The sequence below is a fragment of the Vulpes lagopus genome, chromosome 1 (genome assembly GCF_018345385.1).
Source record: "Vulpes lagopus strain Blue_001 chromosome 1, ASM1834538v1, whole genome shotgun sequence".
Classification (NCBI taxonomy): Eukaryota; Metazoa; Chordata; class Mammalia; order Carnivora; family Canidae; genus Vulpes; species Vulpes lagopus.
In genome coordinates, this window is record NC_054824.1 from 28,514,157 (window position 1) to 28,531,145 (window position 16,989).

The 16,989-nt window shown below is 34.5% G+C and overlaps 1 protein-coding gene across 7 annotated transcripts in view; it reads left to right on the forward strand.

The window, feature by feature from the left end:
* The window catches only part of CEP162 (centrosomal protein 162), a 94,996-nt gene that overhangs the window by 35,952 nt on the left and 42,055 nt on the right, over positions 1–16,989 (forward strand). For 5 of the 7 annotated variants that reach the window (XM_041771257.1, XM_041771249.1, XM_041771212.1 and 2 more), the window contains 4 exons: positions 3,256–3,447; positions 4,017–4,098; positions 9,582–9,864; positions 10,745–11,006. In XM_041771257.1, the coding sequence (XP_041627191.1) occupies positions 3,256–3,447; positions 4,017–4,098; positions 9,582–9,864; positions 10,745–11,006 (819 nt within the window). The remainder of the gene's footprint in view (positions 1–3,255; positions 3,448–4,016; positions 4,099–9,581; positions 9,865–10,744; positions 11,007–16,989) is intronic. The other 2 variants (XM_041771232.1, XM_041771240.1) reach the window with 2 other exon arrangements.

Below are 16,989 nucleotides of genomic sequence, written 5' to 3' on the forward strand. Positions count from 1 at the left end.
CATGACCTGAGCTGAAATCAAGAGTCAGATGTTTAACCAACTGAGCCAGTTGTTGGTACCTCAACAATCAAATTTTAAATCCCACTTTTTTTTTTTTTACCATTATTAACAACTTAAATAATCTAAATTTGCCAATGGTGACAATGTTAGGCCAAATAAAGTGTATTTTTAATAAAAAGTTATTAATAAATTAATGAATGCTGTTATACAAAGTACAACACTATAGGTGAATATGAATTAATTTTCTGTGTTCATCCAAAGCATGTTCTGTTAAATCTGGAACATGTAGGAGAAATGAGATTTCAGTCTTACTTTGCTTTTCCATTGTTCCTTCTGTGTGAGAGAAAGCTAAAGCACATTCCAAAATTCCAAAATGCCTTGGACCATCTAGACTTTTCTAAAGGTTATAAAGATCTTCAAGACAGTGCCTTTTCAAATTATTAAGGCAGTGGAATGCTTACTTCCAAATGAAATTCAGTATGGTACTCTCTGTGTAGAGAAGTATGTTATTTTATCAGTATAAATATAAATGTTTATATTTGTTATATTTACTTACAAAGTTGATGAGAACAAGCATGGTCTTTTGAAATTTTTAAAATCAGAAGTTTTAGGCATTTGTTATATTCTTACATCACCATCAGATTTCGGTTATGTTTGTATATTTTATTTTGTTGTATAACATTAAAATATTCTTGGTTTATTGCATAAACAGTTGCAAATGAGAACTTTTTAATCAACTAGCTTTGCAGGTCTCAATTGACCAGTATAGTCAATTAACTAATCCAGACTTGAAACAGAAGAGCAATAGAAATGATAAATCACTAGCCAACTCTAAACATCTGCTTGCATTTTATTTTTATTTTATTTTTATTTCTTCTTACTTTTTTTATTGAAGCATAATATACCCACAGAAAAGTTTGTGTATAATAATAGTGCAACCTGATGAATTTTCATATATTGAACACACCCATGTAACCAACAACCAGATCAAAAAAACAAAGCATGACCAAAACCACAAAGTCCACGCAAGATCTTATTTCTAGTCACTGCTGTTCCAAAAGTCACCACTATCTTGTTTCATCTACTGCCATTTAAAAATATAATTATGAAATAAAAAAATAAAAAAATAAAAATAAAAATATAATTATGAAAGTAAAAAAAATTTCAACAGAATTTTCCCATCAAGTTCTGTTATTCATTTAGTTATTACCCAGTTTAATATTCGCCATAATGAAAGCATGTGCTGAACACATGTTCTTCAGTCTTACTGCTATTTGAGTCCATATCACGTATTGCTATGATAGTCAACCCACATGTACAGTTTTTAGTAAGCTGACACAAAATCTTATAAAAGACCAATATAGAGTTACAGCTTTTCTAATCAGTGATGCATTATAGGAAATTCATTTATAAGATGTGCGTGAAAATTAAGCAGGAGGCAAAAGTTACCATGCTGATGGTTTTCAAAATAATATGGTTATATAGACGGCACAGTTGAATGTGCAGATTAATTTCTGTTTTTACATTTTAAAGCACAATTTAAAATGAAATTTCAATCATGCATTGGTAGAACCCATGATTTTCTGCGAAACTGTGATTTTGTAAAATGCAATATGAAAACTACCGCTGTAGTTTATAAGAAAAAGAAGGTATTGCTAAATGAAAAAACTCTTATTAAGATAATTTAAGCAATTATAGAAAGCTTTAATTTTCTGGTATTATTTCTTAAATGCTTTTGACTCTGAGATAATTTGATTGTTATTACTGGAAGATAGTAAGTATGATCATTTTGTCACATCGCCTTAGACTCATATTCCCAGCCTTGCCAATTATCAGCTGTGTGACACTGGACAATTAATATCTCTAAGCCTGTTTCCACATCTTTAAAATGAGTTCTTGTGTTGGTCAACTCAGATAATGTATAATGCCTTGTTTATTGTTAAAGATTCAATAAGCAGTAGTACTATATGGTTCTTATCACTGTTAGTTATACCAACCCTCTGTTGATGGTAGAAATTATAATAAAAAACTTGAGGGCATACAGTATAAATACTCATGGACTGCGCGGTATTGAGTTTACTTACTATTTCAAAAATACACTAAAAAATCTTCAAATGAGCATCTGAACTTGATTTAAGAACTGAAACATCAGATGGTTGTCTTGTTTTCTTCTTCATAATGTTTAAGTATTAAGCAACCTCAGTTAAAGTGATACATTGTCAAAGATCATCTTTTTAAAAAGATATCACTTTTGAAATTCTTTGCACTTTATTGTATTAGAAAGGTTGGCAACTGTAAAAAATGGGGGCCAGATCCAGCCTTCTGCTTATTTTCATTTGTCCCCTGGGGAGGTACCATTTTGTGCTATGGCCACCTGTGTGGAGCATTTACAGGATGGCAGTACTGCTTCACAACTAGATCCTTGCCTCTGCAATGTAGGATTTGACACTTCTCAACTCCCTAAAATAGAAACATTAGGGAGCTTTTGACTTGTAATAATATATTAAAATAACCACATAGAATCCTCTTTTTTTAGCATAAAAGGCAGAGAAGTCATCCCTTTCCAGTTAAGGCTATCTCGGCTGTTTTATTTTTAAGCGTTGATTAATTGATCATGAATAGTAACAGAAGAGGAGACTACTTACCTTATTTCTCTTCTTTTTTCCCCACTTTTCTATTCTTTTATTTTTTTCTCTAATTTTGAAAATTCCAGTGTTAGGAATGAAAGGCACAAAATGAGTAAGAAAAATACTTACAAAATCTTAGATCATCTTTGTCATTAGAATCTTCAAATTCTTTTTTCCAGAACATATTTATTAGTTGGTGGGAGGAGGAGGAGGTTAATAGGGAAGGTAGAGCGAACAATGAAATCAGGCTTTCTGTTTTGGATGACTAGATGAATAGTGATGCCATTAGCTACGATACTGGTAGTAGAACAAGTTTTGTTGGGGAATATAATAAATTCAGTTGGGGATATGTTACATTTGATTTACTTATAGAATAGTGTAAATGTCTGTTAGAAAATTTAATATTTAGAAAACAAGTAAGGACAAAAGACATAGATTTGGGTGTCAGAATCATATGGGTATTAGCTGAGGTACATATTACCAAGGTGTGTATTTGACTCTGTCTTTGTAATGTTGCTGTTGTCCTTCCAGCCTTGTTCACCATTCCAAACACATTAAAGAATGATATTAGTGTTTTGTATCTCATGTATTCATGTGATTATACTGGAAATTACATTTATTTCAACAGGTGTTTCTTATGGACAAAGCAATAGTGATATTGAAGCTCTACATCAGGCATATTGTCATATAGCCCATTCTTTGGGAGAGGTGGACGAACAAAGAACTGAGAGTAATGCAGTGGAAAATATCAAGAACTCAGTGAAAGATTATCGTCAGGAAAGTGAAATGTCCTCTAAAAACGTCTCTACTACGGAATCTGGTAAAAGTTCATTTGAGACCTTCTCTGAACAGTTTCTAGTATAATTTAAATGTAGTTGGCTTTAATGATTGTTTCTCAGTCTCTGAATTTAAAGGGTTTGTTAAAATGGAATTTGGGAATCAGTGGTTTAACTATAAAGTTAGAACTGAACATGGGTAAAATGTCAATTCCTCCTTTAGTGTGCCTCGATCAAATTAGGAAATCACTTAAACATTTTCACATTTTTTATGCTTTTCCTCATGCATATTCTAAAGTTATTCTTTCAGTAAAGAACATTATTTTGGGATCAACTAAATGCATATTTAACAAACATTTGTACATGTATTGGCACACCCATACACATATATTTAATATTGATATAGTTAGGCACATCAAATATATATATACATATTTAAAATGTAAATCAAAAGAGATTTTCTTGATACAAGTAAGTTTATAGAGGGAAACTGGATTTATTGTATATGTCATTTTGTTGACTCTGTCAGAAAAAATGTAATCATAGTGAGACTGAAACACTAAGCAATTAACATAATTTTTTGGGTTGCTATTTTAACTTTTTTTCCTCTTAGATCTGCCCACGGTAGAGGAGCTGATGAAACCTATTAGAATAGATGCCTTTGGTGTCAGTGGTTTTGATTTGCAACCTGTCAGGTATGAGAATTTTTTGGAATGGATTGTGCAGATTATTTATTCGTTTATTGTTTTGTTACTGGAAACTTTTAGAGTTATTTCTTTTACATACTCATTCCTAGTGAATGATTAATGAGTAGCTTATCTGAGTCTGTGAGTCACTGCTCTCTTCTTATTTAGTTCTTACTTTATCAAAATCCTTCTAGTGCTAAAATTAAAAAAAAAAAATTTAAATAGATGCCACTAAAAAAAAAAAAAAAAAAAGCCTGCCATTTTTTAAGTAGCATGAAGGCTTTTTACTGAAAGCTAAAATCCTTTCAACTTTTTTTTTTTTTCAAGATTTTATTTATTGGGCAGCCCGGGTGGCTCAGTGGTTTAAATTTTTTTTTTTTTTATTTTTTTTTTTTTTTTTTTTTTTTTTTTTATGATAGTCACAGAGAGAGAGAGAGGCAGAGACACAGGCAGAGGGAGAAGCAGGCTCCATGCACCGGGAGCCCGACGTGGGACTCGATCCCGGGTCTCCAGGATCGCGCCCTGGGCCAAAGGCAGGCGCCAAACCGCTGCGCCACCCAGGGATCCCGGCTCAGTGGTTTAACACTGCCTTCAGCCCAGGGCCTGATCCTGGAAACCTGGGATCAAGTCCCACGTCAGGATTCCTGCATGGAGCCTGCTTCTCCCTCTGCCTGTGTCTCTGCCTCTCTCTCTCTCTCTCTCTCTCTCTGTCTCTCATGAATAAATAAAAATAAAAAATAAATTTAAAAAAAGATTTTTTTTTATTTATTCATGAGAGACAGGCAGAGGGAGGAGAAGCAGGCTCCATGCAAGGAGCCTGATGTAGGACTGGATCTGGGGAATCCGGGATCACGCCCTGAGCCAAAGGCAGATGCTCAACTGCTGAACCACCTAGGTGTCCCTCCTTTCACCTTTAAATAGCTCAGGGCAGTTGATTTGAACAGTGAGAGGGACCATGAATTTTATTCTGTACACATATAGATTTGCTTCTTTATAAACCAGTTTGTTTTGCACTTAGTTACAGACCAGCCATTGTCTTACAGCGTAAGTTTTATGGTCACAAGAGGAGCAGGGTTCATGAAAATGGACTGCCACAGTACATTTTAGTGGAAGCTTGTGGAACCTCACTGTGATTCTCCAACACAGAGAAACATGTCACAGTAACCTTACATTTGTGTTACATTCTTTAGAGTGTCACATCCATCATCTCATATGATCCTCATAACAAATAGGTCAGGCATCTATATCTGCATTATTCAAGTGATGAAACAGATAAACCAATTTAGTGGAGCTTTCACAAGAATCAGATGATGATAACGGTGGAGGTGGTGGTGATTAACAGCTAACATTTTTATCACATGCTTACTGTGGGCCAGGTACTGTGTAGAGTTCTTTACATATTAGATTTCATTTAATCTTACAGTAACTCTATGAGGTATATTGTAATATCATCTTCATTTCATAGGTAAGAAAACTGAGGCTTAAGGAAGTTAAATAGAAGCATCTGCATGGCTCAGTCAATTAAGTGACCAACTCTTGATTTTGCCTCAGGTTATGGTCTCGGTTGTGAGATTGAGCCCCCTGTCAGACTCTATGCTGGGTGTGGAATCTGCTTGAGATTCTCTCTCTCTCCTTCTGTTCCTCCTCCCCCCCCCCCAAAAAAAAAAGAAATGAAAGAAATTGCTCAAGATCATATTGAGGAAAACAACAAGTCCATGTGCTTAACCACTTATATTGTCAGATCTTCGATCTCCATGAAATATTTCTGTGAGAAGCCTGTCATCCATTCATGTATTCATTCATTCGTGTTTTCAACAAAGTTTGAACCCCCCCTTGTACTACATACATCCTCATTGTCTAAATCCACTTGTAGGGATTTCTCATCCTGTTTCTCCGTTTGTGCTAGTTGAGAGGAAACAAGGCAATGAAGCTTACACTAAAGCCCATTTACTTGAATTCTAAGTCTAGTACTCTTCCACTGATCTGCAGCACTAGTTAGTATGTTTTAAAGAGCAGATTATTCTCACTTACTGCTACTTGGGAGCTGTGTTAGTGTTAATGAAGAGATTTGCTTATATATCTTGTGTCTTTGTTGGCATAGGTGGAATCATTTTACTTAATGTGAATTCTAAATAGAGATTTTTTTCATTTATGTTTAAAGTCTAAAAACAATTGTACTTACATTAAAAGCGTAACAATAATTACAGAAATATCAATAGTATAAACTTTAGTGTACATATCTGAAAACTCTTTAGTAAACTAGAGTAAATAATCCTAGTTACTGGGATTATTAAAATTTTGATAGCTAAACATCATCAAAAATTTATTTTTTGCTCACATCATAATCCCATGTTTGTCAGTGGAGCTGGGATGGGACTCTTCTCCACATAGTCATTGAAGAACCGAGGCTACTTTGTAATCAATACGTGGTTTTAAGGTTATCGTAGCATCATCCAACTAATTGATAAAGAAAGAAAAAACGTAATTTAGCTTAATTCCTTTCAACTGCCTCAACAGAGAAGTGTTACATCACTTTAATTCATGTTCTCTTAGTAAGAACTAACACATCTAGCTAACAAGGTCCAAGAGGACTGGGAAATAGGATTTGTTTGTATGCTCAGAAAGAAAAGTAAATAAATTAATTTGATAGCATCTAGTTAGTCTCTACCAGAATCTACCCTTCTAATAGACAAATAATCCATTTTACTCTTTTTCATACAAAGACTTGCTATCTCTTCCCCAAAGCAAATAGCCCAAAATCCCATTCAGGACCACATCTGCCTAAAAGGCCAGGATTTTCAGGTGAAGCACAGTCTTCACCAGGTTTGAATATGGCTCTTCACTGTCAATGAATTAAAAACACAGGTTCTATACTTCTTCACCTTCACCCAGTATATGATAGTAAAACTGTAACAAATGCTCCCATTCAGAGGTAAAAATATGAAGAAAATACAGCAATCAGTAATGTAACCTTGAAATCCTCTTATAACAATATTTATACTCTTGGCCACAGATGAAGTGAGTTTTGAGGGAGGCTCAAATATGAGATATGAAAGTCATTCTTTTTCCCATCTTGGAGAAAGCATTCCTTTCTTAATCTATTTCCTGCTTGCAGGTTGTTTTAAGGCTCCCAAACAAGTCACTGGCTTTTATTTGTTTATTTTTTAAATGTGATTGCAGTTTCTTTGTCATTATAGTTTCTTCAAAAAGTTTAGTAGGCTTTTGATTGGTTTGGTTCCAGTCAGTTACATGTGCCAGTAACTACACTTAAAATTAATCTGCTAGACAGAGGTTTTTTTTTTTTTTTTTTCAGATTTATTTATTCATTTGAGAGAGAGAGACAGCATAAGCAGGGGGAGAGGCAGAGAGAGAGGGAGAAGCAGGCTCCCCGCTGAGCAGGGAGCAGGATGGGGTATGATGTTGTGCGATGCAGTGAGATGCAGGGCTCAATCCCAAGACCCTGTGATCATGACCTGAGCTGAAGGCAGATCTCTTGTGCCCAAGATTGCGAATCCGAGAAACCACCAAGGAGCTGACACCGATGCAAACACACGAAGGTTTATTTACAAGCTCGAGCTTGGGTCCAAGTGTGCCCGACATAGCGGAGCAGGGACTTGGACCCCGAGACTAAGAGGTGTAGCAGCTTTATAGGGACCAGTGGCCCATGGGATACACAGAAAGTTGCACAGTCATGTCGGTCCACATGCAGGTGGCCAATTGAATTACACCTTACCCTATAGTATCCATTTGAGCTGACCTGTTACTTCAGTCAGAATTGGCGCAGTTTTGGCGGGCACAAAGCAGGGTTACATTGTTATGAGCCAATTTCCAATTAGGGTGTGCCCTAATCTGCTTTAAGTCTGCTTTCTCTCTCTCTCTCTCTCTCTCTCTCTCTCTCTCTCTTCAGTTGCAGCTGTCTGGATATTACTGAGAACAGTAACCTTAAGTGTGAAGATGACTCCTTTAATATGATCTTTGTCAAAGGACTGAGTCACTCTTTTCAACTGAGAAGTCTCATGAAATCCTTCTTTGTCATAGCATTTTTCAATGCTGAATCTTAAGAGGCACTAAGTTTCTAGACCTCTCTCTGTTCCCTTTGATTTCTTCTTACAAACTGGCACATTTTTATCTTGAGCTCATGTCTTTCTTATAATACCTTGTCAAAAGTAGCCAATAGTAGCTAGCTAGTAGAAATTCTCCTGCCATTTTTCTTAGTATCCCATACTCAAGAGCCATGTGATCTGCCTTATAAACTATTGTAGATGACCATTTGGCAAATGGTTTGTCACTGTAGAACATAGCCACTTCTCCAGTTTCTAGTATCAGTTTCCTTGCCTCCCAAAACCCAGCCACTGAGCCAATGACACATACTCTTGGTTCTTGTGATCATAGCATTCACATCCTAAAGGCAAGAGCCTACTAATTGTATCCAACTAGATTCAGGGAGGCTAGGAAATGTAGTTTAGTTATTACACAGGAAGACCAGGAATCAGTTTTGATGTGCTTCTAGCCAGATCCTGCTACTGTGAAGAAGCAAAGAACTGTTACATTTTCTAATGATTCTAACTACTTTAGAAAGTTCTAACAGTTACTGAGAAGAAGTCTATCTTATATGAAAATAGTAGCCTCTTAAACTTTGTTTTATAAATGACATTATCTTACTTTATAAGATTAAATGACCTAACAGACCATGATTACATAGTTTGAAAATAACAATATTTATATTTTGGAGCCCCTATACTGTTATTTAACCACATTTAGAACATTTCCTTAAGGGATATTTTCTCTATTTTAAAAAATTGAGTAGTTTGAAATATTTTATTGGATTTTACTGTTTGAAATAACAGAAATGATTTTATTTCAGAATACTAGTGATTTTTCTATTTTACCTTAAAATTTTTCCTATACTGTTATGAAATGTATGCTTTTTAATATTTATACTGTTTTTCACTGACATAAATTATGCTTACTTCTTTAGTTTCTTCTAAAAATGTGTAAAATGTTTTTCCTGCCTCAAATGGATGTTGACTTTACTATATTATAATATTTAAAAGATTAATTACACAAAGTTCATTAGAAATTCATTTTTTATTTTTTCTTACACAAAAACAATCTCCGTCCTGCTTGGTTTGTCTTTCCTTTGAAGTAAGTCTGAGAGTCATCCATGTAATCCCTTATATTCTGCATTAAAATTTTATTATCTGAAATTTAAAACAGTTATATGACACTATGTGAGTATATTCTGCTAACCAGAAAATAATGTATTTTACATTGATGACCTAATTTGAATAGTTACAAATATTAATTGTATTTAATATATATGTAAATATTATATATATTAAATATAAATATTTTTATATTTTGTGTGTGCAAGTACATGTGTTATGTATATTTGTGATATATATGTGTGTGTATGTGTGTGTGTGTGTGTGTATATATATAAAACTGATATTGAGGATCACCTAGGGTTCATTCTCTGTTTTGTTTTATAGCTATAAGAAACTGACTGATAGAAAAGAAATTGAATTTGTTAGCCCTTTACCCCTTAGGATGAACCCAAATATTATATCTCAGGAGCCACGAAATGGGAACCAATTTTTTGGCAAAAATGAAGAGAATGTGGTTTTACAAAAGACAACAAATAAAGATATAGAAAATAGCTATCCAGGAGTAAATACTACAGAAGAACATATAGATAAAATGTACCTTGGTATTTTGAGGAAAAAAATATCTGTTGGTTCTTCAGTATTGCCTCAGGAGGACAAAATAAATAAAGTAAGTGTTTATAATCTAAGTTGATTTGAAATATTGATAAATGAAGTTACGTAAATACTGTTAAGAAGTAGGTACTTCACAGTTAGTGGGATTGATTACATATTAACCTCCACATAGATCCTGGATATCTGTGAGCAGTTTATTTATTCCAACATCCTGTAAGTCCTCAAATTTTAAAATACCATTATAGCATTAGCTTTCTTTTGGAAGCATTCTTTACATTCTTCATTTGTCTTTAATATGCATAGTCCAGAATTTGAATAGCATAAGAAAATAAAGGTTACTTATCATTGTAGTGCTTTTTATTTAATCTTCCCAGTAAAGTATGTTCTGCAAAAGTAGGTAAGTTAACATTTTATATAAATGCTATTAGCAGCTTTGAGAGTGTTATATTTTGCTGTTCCTTTTTCCTCTGTTCTTGATCTATTCTGATTTACAGTTTCTTTGATCTCAATATTCTAGTTTGATTTTATGGTTTTGAGTTACATGTTTACCATAAACTGTCTCCAATATTTGTGGAATAAGGCAGGATATTAATAAATTTTTATCTGAATTCTGGAGGAAAAAAGATACAATTTTATGTCATTTCAAAATAGTTCTTTCCTGCTATCCTCCATCTTAATCTAGTAATTATACATCTTGCTTTCTGGCAAGCTTATCTTGTTTTATTATTGCTTTGTTTTACTCCTGACTTTGAAGATGTGCTTCAAAATACTAAAATTCCGATGAATTAGAGTTTAAGAACTTTAATGTATAGTGATTTGCCTTCTGCAAACTATTATTTAGAAATCACTATGGTTTTGCCATCTGTTAAATTTTCATTTACAACTGGAATTGAAGTTTATTTAAGTCCTAAAAAGCTGCTACTTGTTGTGTGCAGACTTTTAGATCTCAACTCAGTTCTGGAGAAGAAGGGGCTATACCTGGCAAACAGGTACCATACAAGAAGGCCAGAAGTGCACCTCCCTTACTTAAAAGAAAACCCCAGAGTGGATTATATGCATCAGTTAGGAGCTCAGGCTATGGCAAACCCAGTTCACCATTCAAGACTTTTTCTACTCTTGAAAAGAAAACTTCAAAGGACATTATGAAAAGCAAAAACTTGAAATCCATTCCTACTTCTAATCAAGCTAGGAAAAAAGGTAATTTTATACTCTTTTCGTAATAGAGTTCTGTGCTTTTAGCATATTACTTTACTTTCCTTGTTCTCTACTTACCGTATTTCTTTCTCTCCTTGTATGAACTTTTCTTTTCATAGGAAAGAATTAATCTTAAGATAGGACATTCCATTTTGGAAGATTCTGTTGACAGGAGGTTTTTGGTCATTAGCTTTAGGCTTTCCTGAATGAAACTCATAAAGTATGGGAAATGAATTGGAGAGTCAAACTCATGCTCATCTGGTTGACTTTGGAATATCCAATGTTTACCAGAGAAGAACTACAAATTCAGAATGCAAATAGCAACCTGCAAATGAAGGTTGATATAGAGATTATTTGGATATTGGTTCAATATAGACTGAGACAGACTGGATGTCTTATATGTCACATAATGCATATTTTTATATATTGCAGTGCTTCTGTTAGTTATTTCCTAATGTAGTCATTGATATTGACAGTAGGAATGGTAATTTTCAACTTAGAAGCCCATACAGCTATTAAAAGAAATAGAAGGGTTCAGATCAGACCAACATTCCTGCTGCCTTTAAATTCCAGTGAGAGAGAGCAATAGAGCCAGAAGCATTTTATCTTTACCTTTGTGATTAAATTTAATAGCTGATCAATTTCACCATTATTATATGGTGATATTTGTCATGAGGCGAATTGTCTTCATTGGAAAATTCATTTCTAGCTTGAAATTAAGTCCAGGACCTATTTAACTGTATTTTAAATTCTTTAGGCATTAGAGATTCTCCTGCCTTTGTGTGTGTGTATTTGTTGCTGCAACCTGTGCGTCTAAGATGGAAAGGAAGGCCAAGGCTGATTTATGTTAGAGTAGAGGAGAACAGAAGCAAGAGGTGGTTATTTTGGAGAGACAGGAATATGATTCTATAGGATTAATTCAGGCATCCTTTCCTCTTGTTCTTAACCTGTAGGCCTCTCATTCCTTCCCCTACAAAGTCTTTGAGTTTTCTTGTTTTCTCTTATTTTTGAAATGACTGTTCTATGTGCAAGTGAAGATGACAAGGAGCCAATTAAATAGAAAACTCTAGAGTTCAAGAGGGAGGTATGGACTGCAAGATATGATTTAGGAGTTATTGTTAAAACTAATATAGATGGTTTTTAAGCCATAAGACTAACAAAGGTTATCGAGAGAGTGAACATTGCAATAGAAGAAAAGCAAACCAAGGCCTGAGCCCTGGGCATGCTAACCTTAGGAGGTCAGGAAGAAGAGGAGTAACCTTCAAAGAGAGTAATGTCAGAGGAAACCTGAATGTGTGGGATCCTGAAAGCCAAGTGAAGAAAGGAGGATTGATTTATCTATCATTTGCTGCTGAGAGAGAAAGGAAAATAGGAACTAGGAATTGACCTTTGGGTTTAGCATGGAGGAGTTCCTCAGTAAACTGGACAGTTTCCATGGTTATGCGGCTATAAAAGGCAGGCTAAATGAGAATAGGAGGGATACTTACTTTATTGACCAGGAGGAAAGAGTGTAAAAGGCAGGAAAAAGTGTGGTAGTAGCTGACATGGGAAGTAAAGTCAAGAAAAAGCTTTTTGTTTTGCCTTTTTTGTTGTTGTTAATGGTAGAAATAATAGTATGCCTAATAGTATGTTTATGCTTTTTGGAAAGATTCAGTAGATTTGTGATGGTAAGAGGGGAAGAACTGCTAGAGCAATGGCCTTGAGTAGAGGAGGTATAATGGAATCTAGTGTTAACTGGAAGGGTTGGCTCTAGATAGAGGCATGGATAGCTTATCTATAGAAGCAGATGGGAAGGGGGAAGACATAGGTACAGATAGTTGGTGGTTGGGTAGAAATGGTAAAAGAATGTAGATGATTTCTTCTGATTGCTTCCATTTTCTCTAAGATATAAAACATCATTAGGTGGCATTGTGGGTGGAGTTAGGAGTGTTGGAGGATAGAAGAGAAGATGTGATATAGCCATCCTGGAGAACTAGACTGCCTGCAGAGGAGTCTTCTTAAAGTTGGTGATTATACATTTAAATTGATACTAGGGAATGTATTTGTGTGTGCATATCAACATTTGCTACATGATTGGAGGTGTTGAGTAGTTGTATAGTTGGATTTACCATTTTGCCAAATGAGTGCAGTGAACTGAGAGAGGAGCAAGGGAGCTAATGGTGTATATGGAATTCAAGTTGAGTAAGGAAGGAAGACAGGACATCAAGGGGTGTAATACAGTGTGAAACAGGTAGGAACAATCATCTGTGAGTGCCACTGCTGTTAAAGGATTGGTGGAATTCAGGTACCAGAGAGCTTAAAGTGAAAGATAGGATTGATAGAGAGTAAATGCCTTAGACTGAGATTAGGAGTGATTGTGTTACTGGTAAACAAAGGCCTAGAGTATACCAATGGAATTAAGTAGCTGAGGTGGAGCAGTTTTAAGTATAGGGATCCAAAAGCCAAGGGTTGAAAGGATCACCTATGAGTATATTGAAATTACTAAGAATGAAGACAGAAGTAATATCACATTTGCTGGAAAAGAAATGAGGGGCATGATTTAGAAGTCAGTGGATGAAAGCAACAATATTTTTATGAGTATTTTTTCATATTTTCAAAATTTTATAATATTTGTTACTACCAAAATAAAAACAGAAAAATTGACATTAAAGTATAATGATAAACTTGACTGTCCATGTTTATACTGAGTTACTTTTTTTCATTAGACTATTAAGTGTGATATTTAAAAATCCTTTTATTATAAAATTCCCCCAGAGCAATTTTAGTTTTATTAAGAAGAATTTTAATTCCTTTGGGATGGTTGTTACTTTTCGCAGGTTGGGTTCTCCAACTAGACTCTGAGAGATTAGTATACAGAAAGTCTAGAGAACACACATGTAATCAGCATTGGTTAAGATGAAAAATAAGCCATTTGCTGGGGCTTACTCAGAGTTTCTCTTTTTTATGTAATAAGAAGGCAGGGATAGGCAGTTCAGAGCTGGTGCCACTGTGCAAGGAACCATATCCCTTCTTGTTTCATGTTGCAAAAAATCCTTCATCTGTGAGTTTTGTCTTCATTATCACAAGACGGCTACTTAGCCTCCAGGCCAGATCGGCAGGAGAGGTAAAAAGGTCTGTGTTAGTTAAATCATCAGATTCTTCATCGGGAAAGTAGTGATTTTCTGGACACCCCATATAAGACTTTTGCTTTCATCTTATCAGCCTGAATTTTGATCTTGTGGTCACCCTCAGTTGCCTGGAGTCCAGGGAAATGAGTACTTTCAACTGGGTACATTGCTGCCCAGGGTAAAATTCATACGAAAGTTTCTGTTAATAACAGAGGAGGAGGAGATTGGCAATTATCAGCACCTCCTGTGTGCTTGTCTTCCTTTTTATTCTAAATTAATTTTCTTTGGCTATTAAGTTATGTTTTTTTTTAGACTAATAAGTTTCTTGTCACAGAAGGAATAGTTGCTCATTATTTAAATTAAAAAATACAGAAAAGTAAAAAGAAAACAAACACTTAGCAAGAAGCATTGGGTGTCACACCAAGTGAGCATCATTTTGTGCTTCTCATGTGTATATTCTTGTTCTTACACAGATAAAAGGAAGCATAGATGAGTGGATGGAAGGAAGGAGACAGGCAGATATATGGCTAAATGGACAAAACATTTTGTAAGAATAGGATCACTCTTTACAAGTTCCTTTTTTTAGATTTATTTATTTATTTATTTTTGAGAGAGAGCGCATGCACACACACAAACACACACACACACAAGTGTGTGAGAGGAGCAGAGGGTAAGAGAGGGAGACACTCCCAAGTGTACTCCCCATTGAGCATGGAGCCCAACTCGGGTCTTAAGCCCATGCTCAACCAAATGAGCCATCCAGATTCTCCTACAAGTTTTTTAAAATACTAGATTTAGTTTTTCTTAAATCTGTAAAAAGAAAAATAAACTTCATCCTAAGAAATATTATATTCCAAAAGATCCCTTTAAGAAAATAGATTTTGAAAACCACTCAAAGATTGCCAGAATCATGCTGCTTTTAACTGCATTTTCAATACATCCCCCACTCACATACCTTTTATTCATTTTGGTTGATTTCATTTTTACTTGTTCAAATTTATTTATTATATTCTCCACTTCAACCTTAATTCCCCTCAGCTTTTGAATTTAGGTCTTGGTTCTGGTTATTAAAGAGATGGAATGTTTTTCATAAGTCGCTTAGCCATAGCTTCTCCATTCTGGAATTATTTTGGTTTGTTTCTTATTTGAATAAATTTCCTTGATGCATTGTTTATTTCAAGAAGGGTTCATGAGGTCCACAATCTGCGATGTTTTCATGTTTAAGTTTTATATCTAGGCAATTTTCTGTCATGTATAAAGGAAAAAGATAATGTGTGTGTACCATTACAAAAATGACTACTTAGAGAAATCAAAATTAATAATTCAGGAAAAGAGAATTCTGGTATGAAAGCACTAGCTGACTACAACTTGAATAAGAACCACCTGCCACTCTTAGCTGCCACTTCCTAGACAGTGCTAGCAGATCACACCCCATTCATTGGCCACATTATTGGATCTCCAGTGACTTGGAAGGATGAATGCTGGCTTTCATAGTGACTCAGTTTCTTTATGAGAAACTCTCATATAAGAAATTTCTCCAGAAAACCTTCTACATGGAACAGTCCAGTTAAATATGACTACTACTCTGTAAGGAAAACTTCTGCATGCCTGAGAAAAGGTTAGAAAAAAATCTTTGGATGAAATACTACTGGTAACTTGTTTCTTTTTTTGATTTTTCTGTATTTTCCAAATCTTTAATAACCATGTTATTTTTTCTTTAAATGAAAAAGTAAACTTTACACTCAAAAAGCTAGCATCTTGAAGAAATTATATTTAAAAATCTAAAATTCAAATTATTCATTTACCTCTAAGGCAGATAAATAAATGTTTGCTGACTGTTCAGCTCAGAACCTGTAGTATTTGACTATGGACCTCAAGATCTCTTCCAGGTATTTCTCATAAACATTTTTTTTTATTGTTAACTGAATAATTTATTGGCCTTAGAATTATTCTTACTGTTTGGGGAGTTACAAGGTAACTTAAAAGCTGAAAATTTGACCAGGATATACATTAATCACATTTTTTCTAATATATATTACCATGATTTTATAGCAGTATTATAATTGATTTTTAAGTCAAATTTAGACTAGCTGTTACAAAATTTCTATGCAATTTATACTATTCCATTAATACTATATCTTGATATACAGTATTTATGTAAAAGTCTTACTACCTTATATTTCATAGAAGGGAAAACTGATAATGTATAAAATTGAAAATGCAGTTAAAAGCAGCATGATTCTGGCAATCTTTGAGTGGTTTTCAAAAAGCTTTGAAATCACATTTAATCTGAACTAAAGTGCTTCATAAAATTAATCAGCTGCTCTTTGATTTATCGTTTAGATATTCTTATTTGTTATTGCTGTGAATATTTAAAAGAATAGTTTAGGGCAGCCCAGGTGGCTCAAAAGTTTAGCACCACCTTTGGCCTGGGGTGTGATCCTGGAGTCCCGGGATCAAGTCCCACATCAGGCTCCCTGCATGGAGCCTGCTTCTCCCTCTGCCTGTGTCTCTGCCTGTGTGTGTGTGTGTGTGTGTGTGTGTGTGTGTGTGTGTGTGTGATGAATAAATAAATAAAACCAAATAAATAGTTTATTTAAAATTAGTAAGGCCTGAAATTATCCCATCCACATTCTCACTTTTTTTTTTTTTTAGCTCCATTTATCATTTGACATGAATTTTGGGTCAGTTATCCTTCTCTGTCAGATTGGGTAAAATGTTGATTATGGGCAGCAGTTCTGAGTGCAGTGAAACAGCTGTGTTTCATTGTTACACCTCAGCCTATTTGGAGATACTCATCTATCTTAGTGTTCCCATTGTATTAGTACTATTGTTACATAATTGCTGAATACACATTCAACTATGTTTGCATTTGTGGT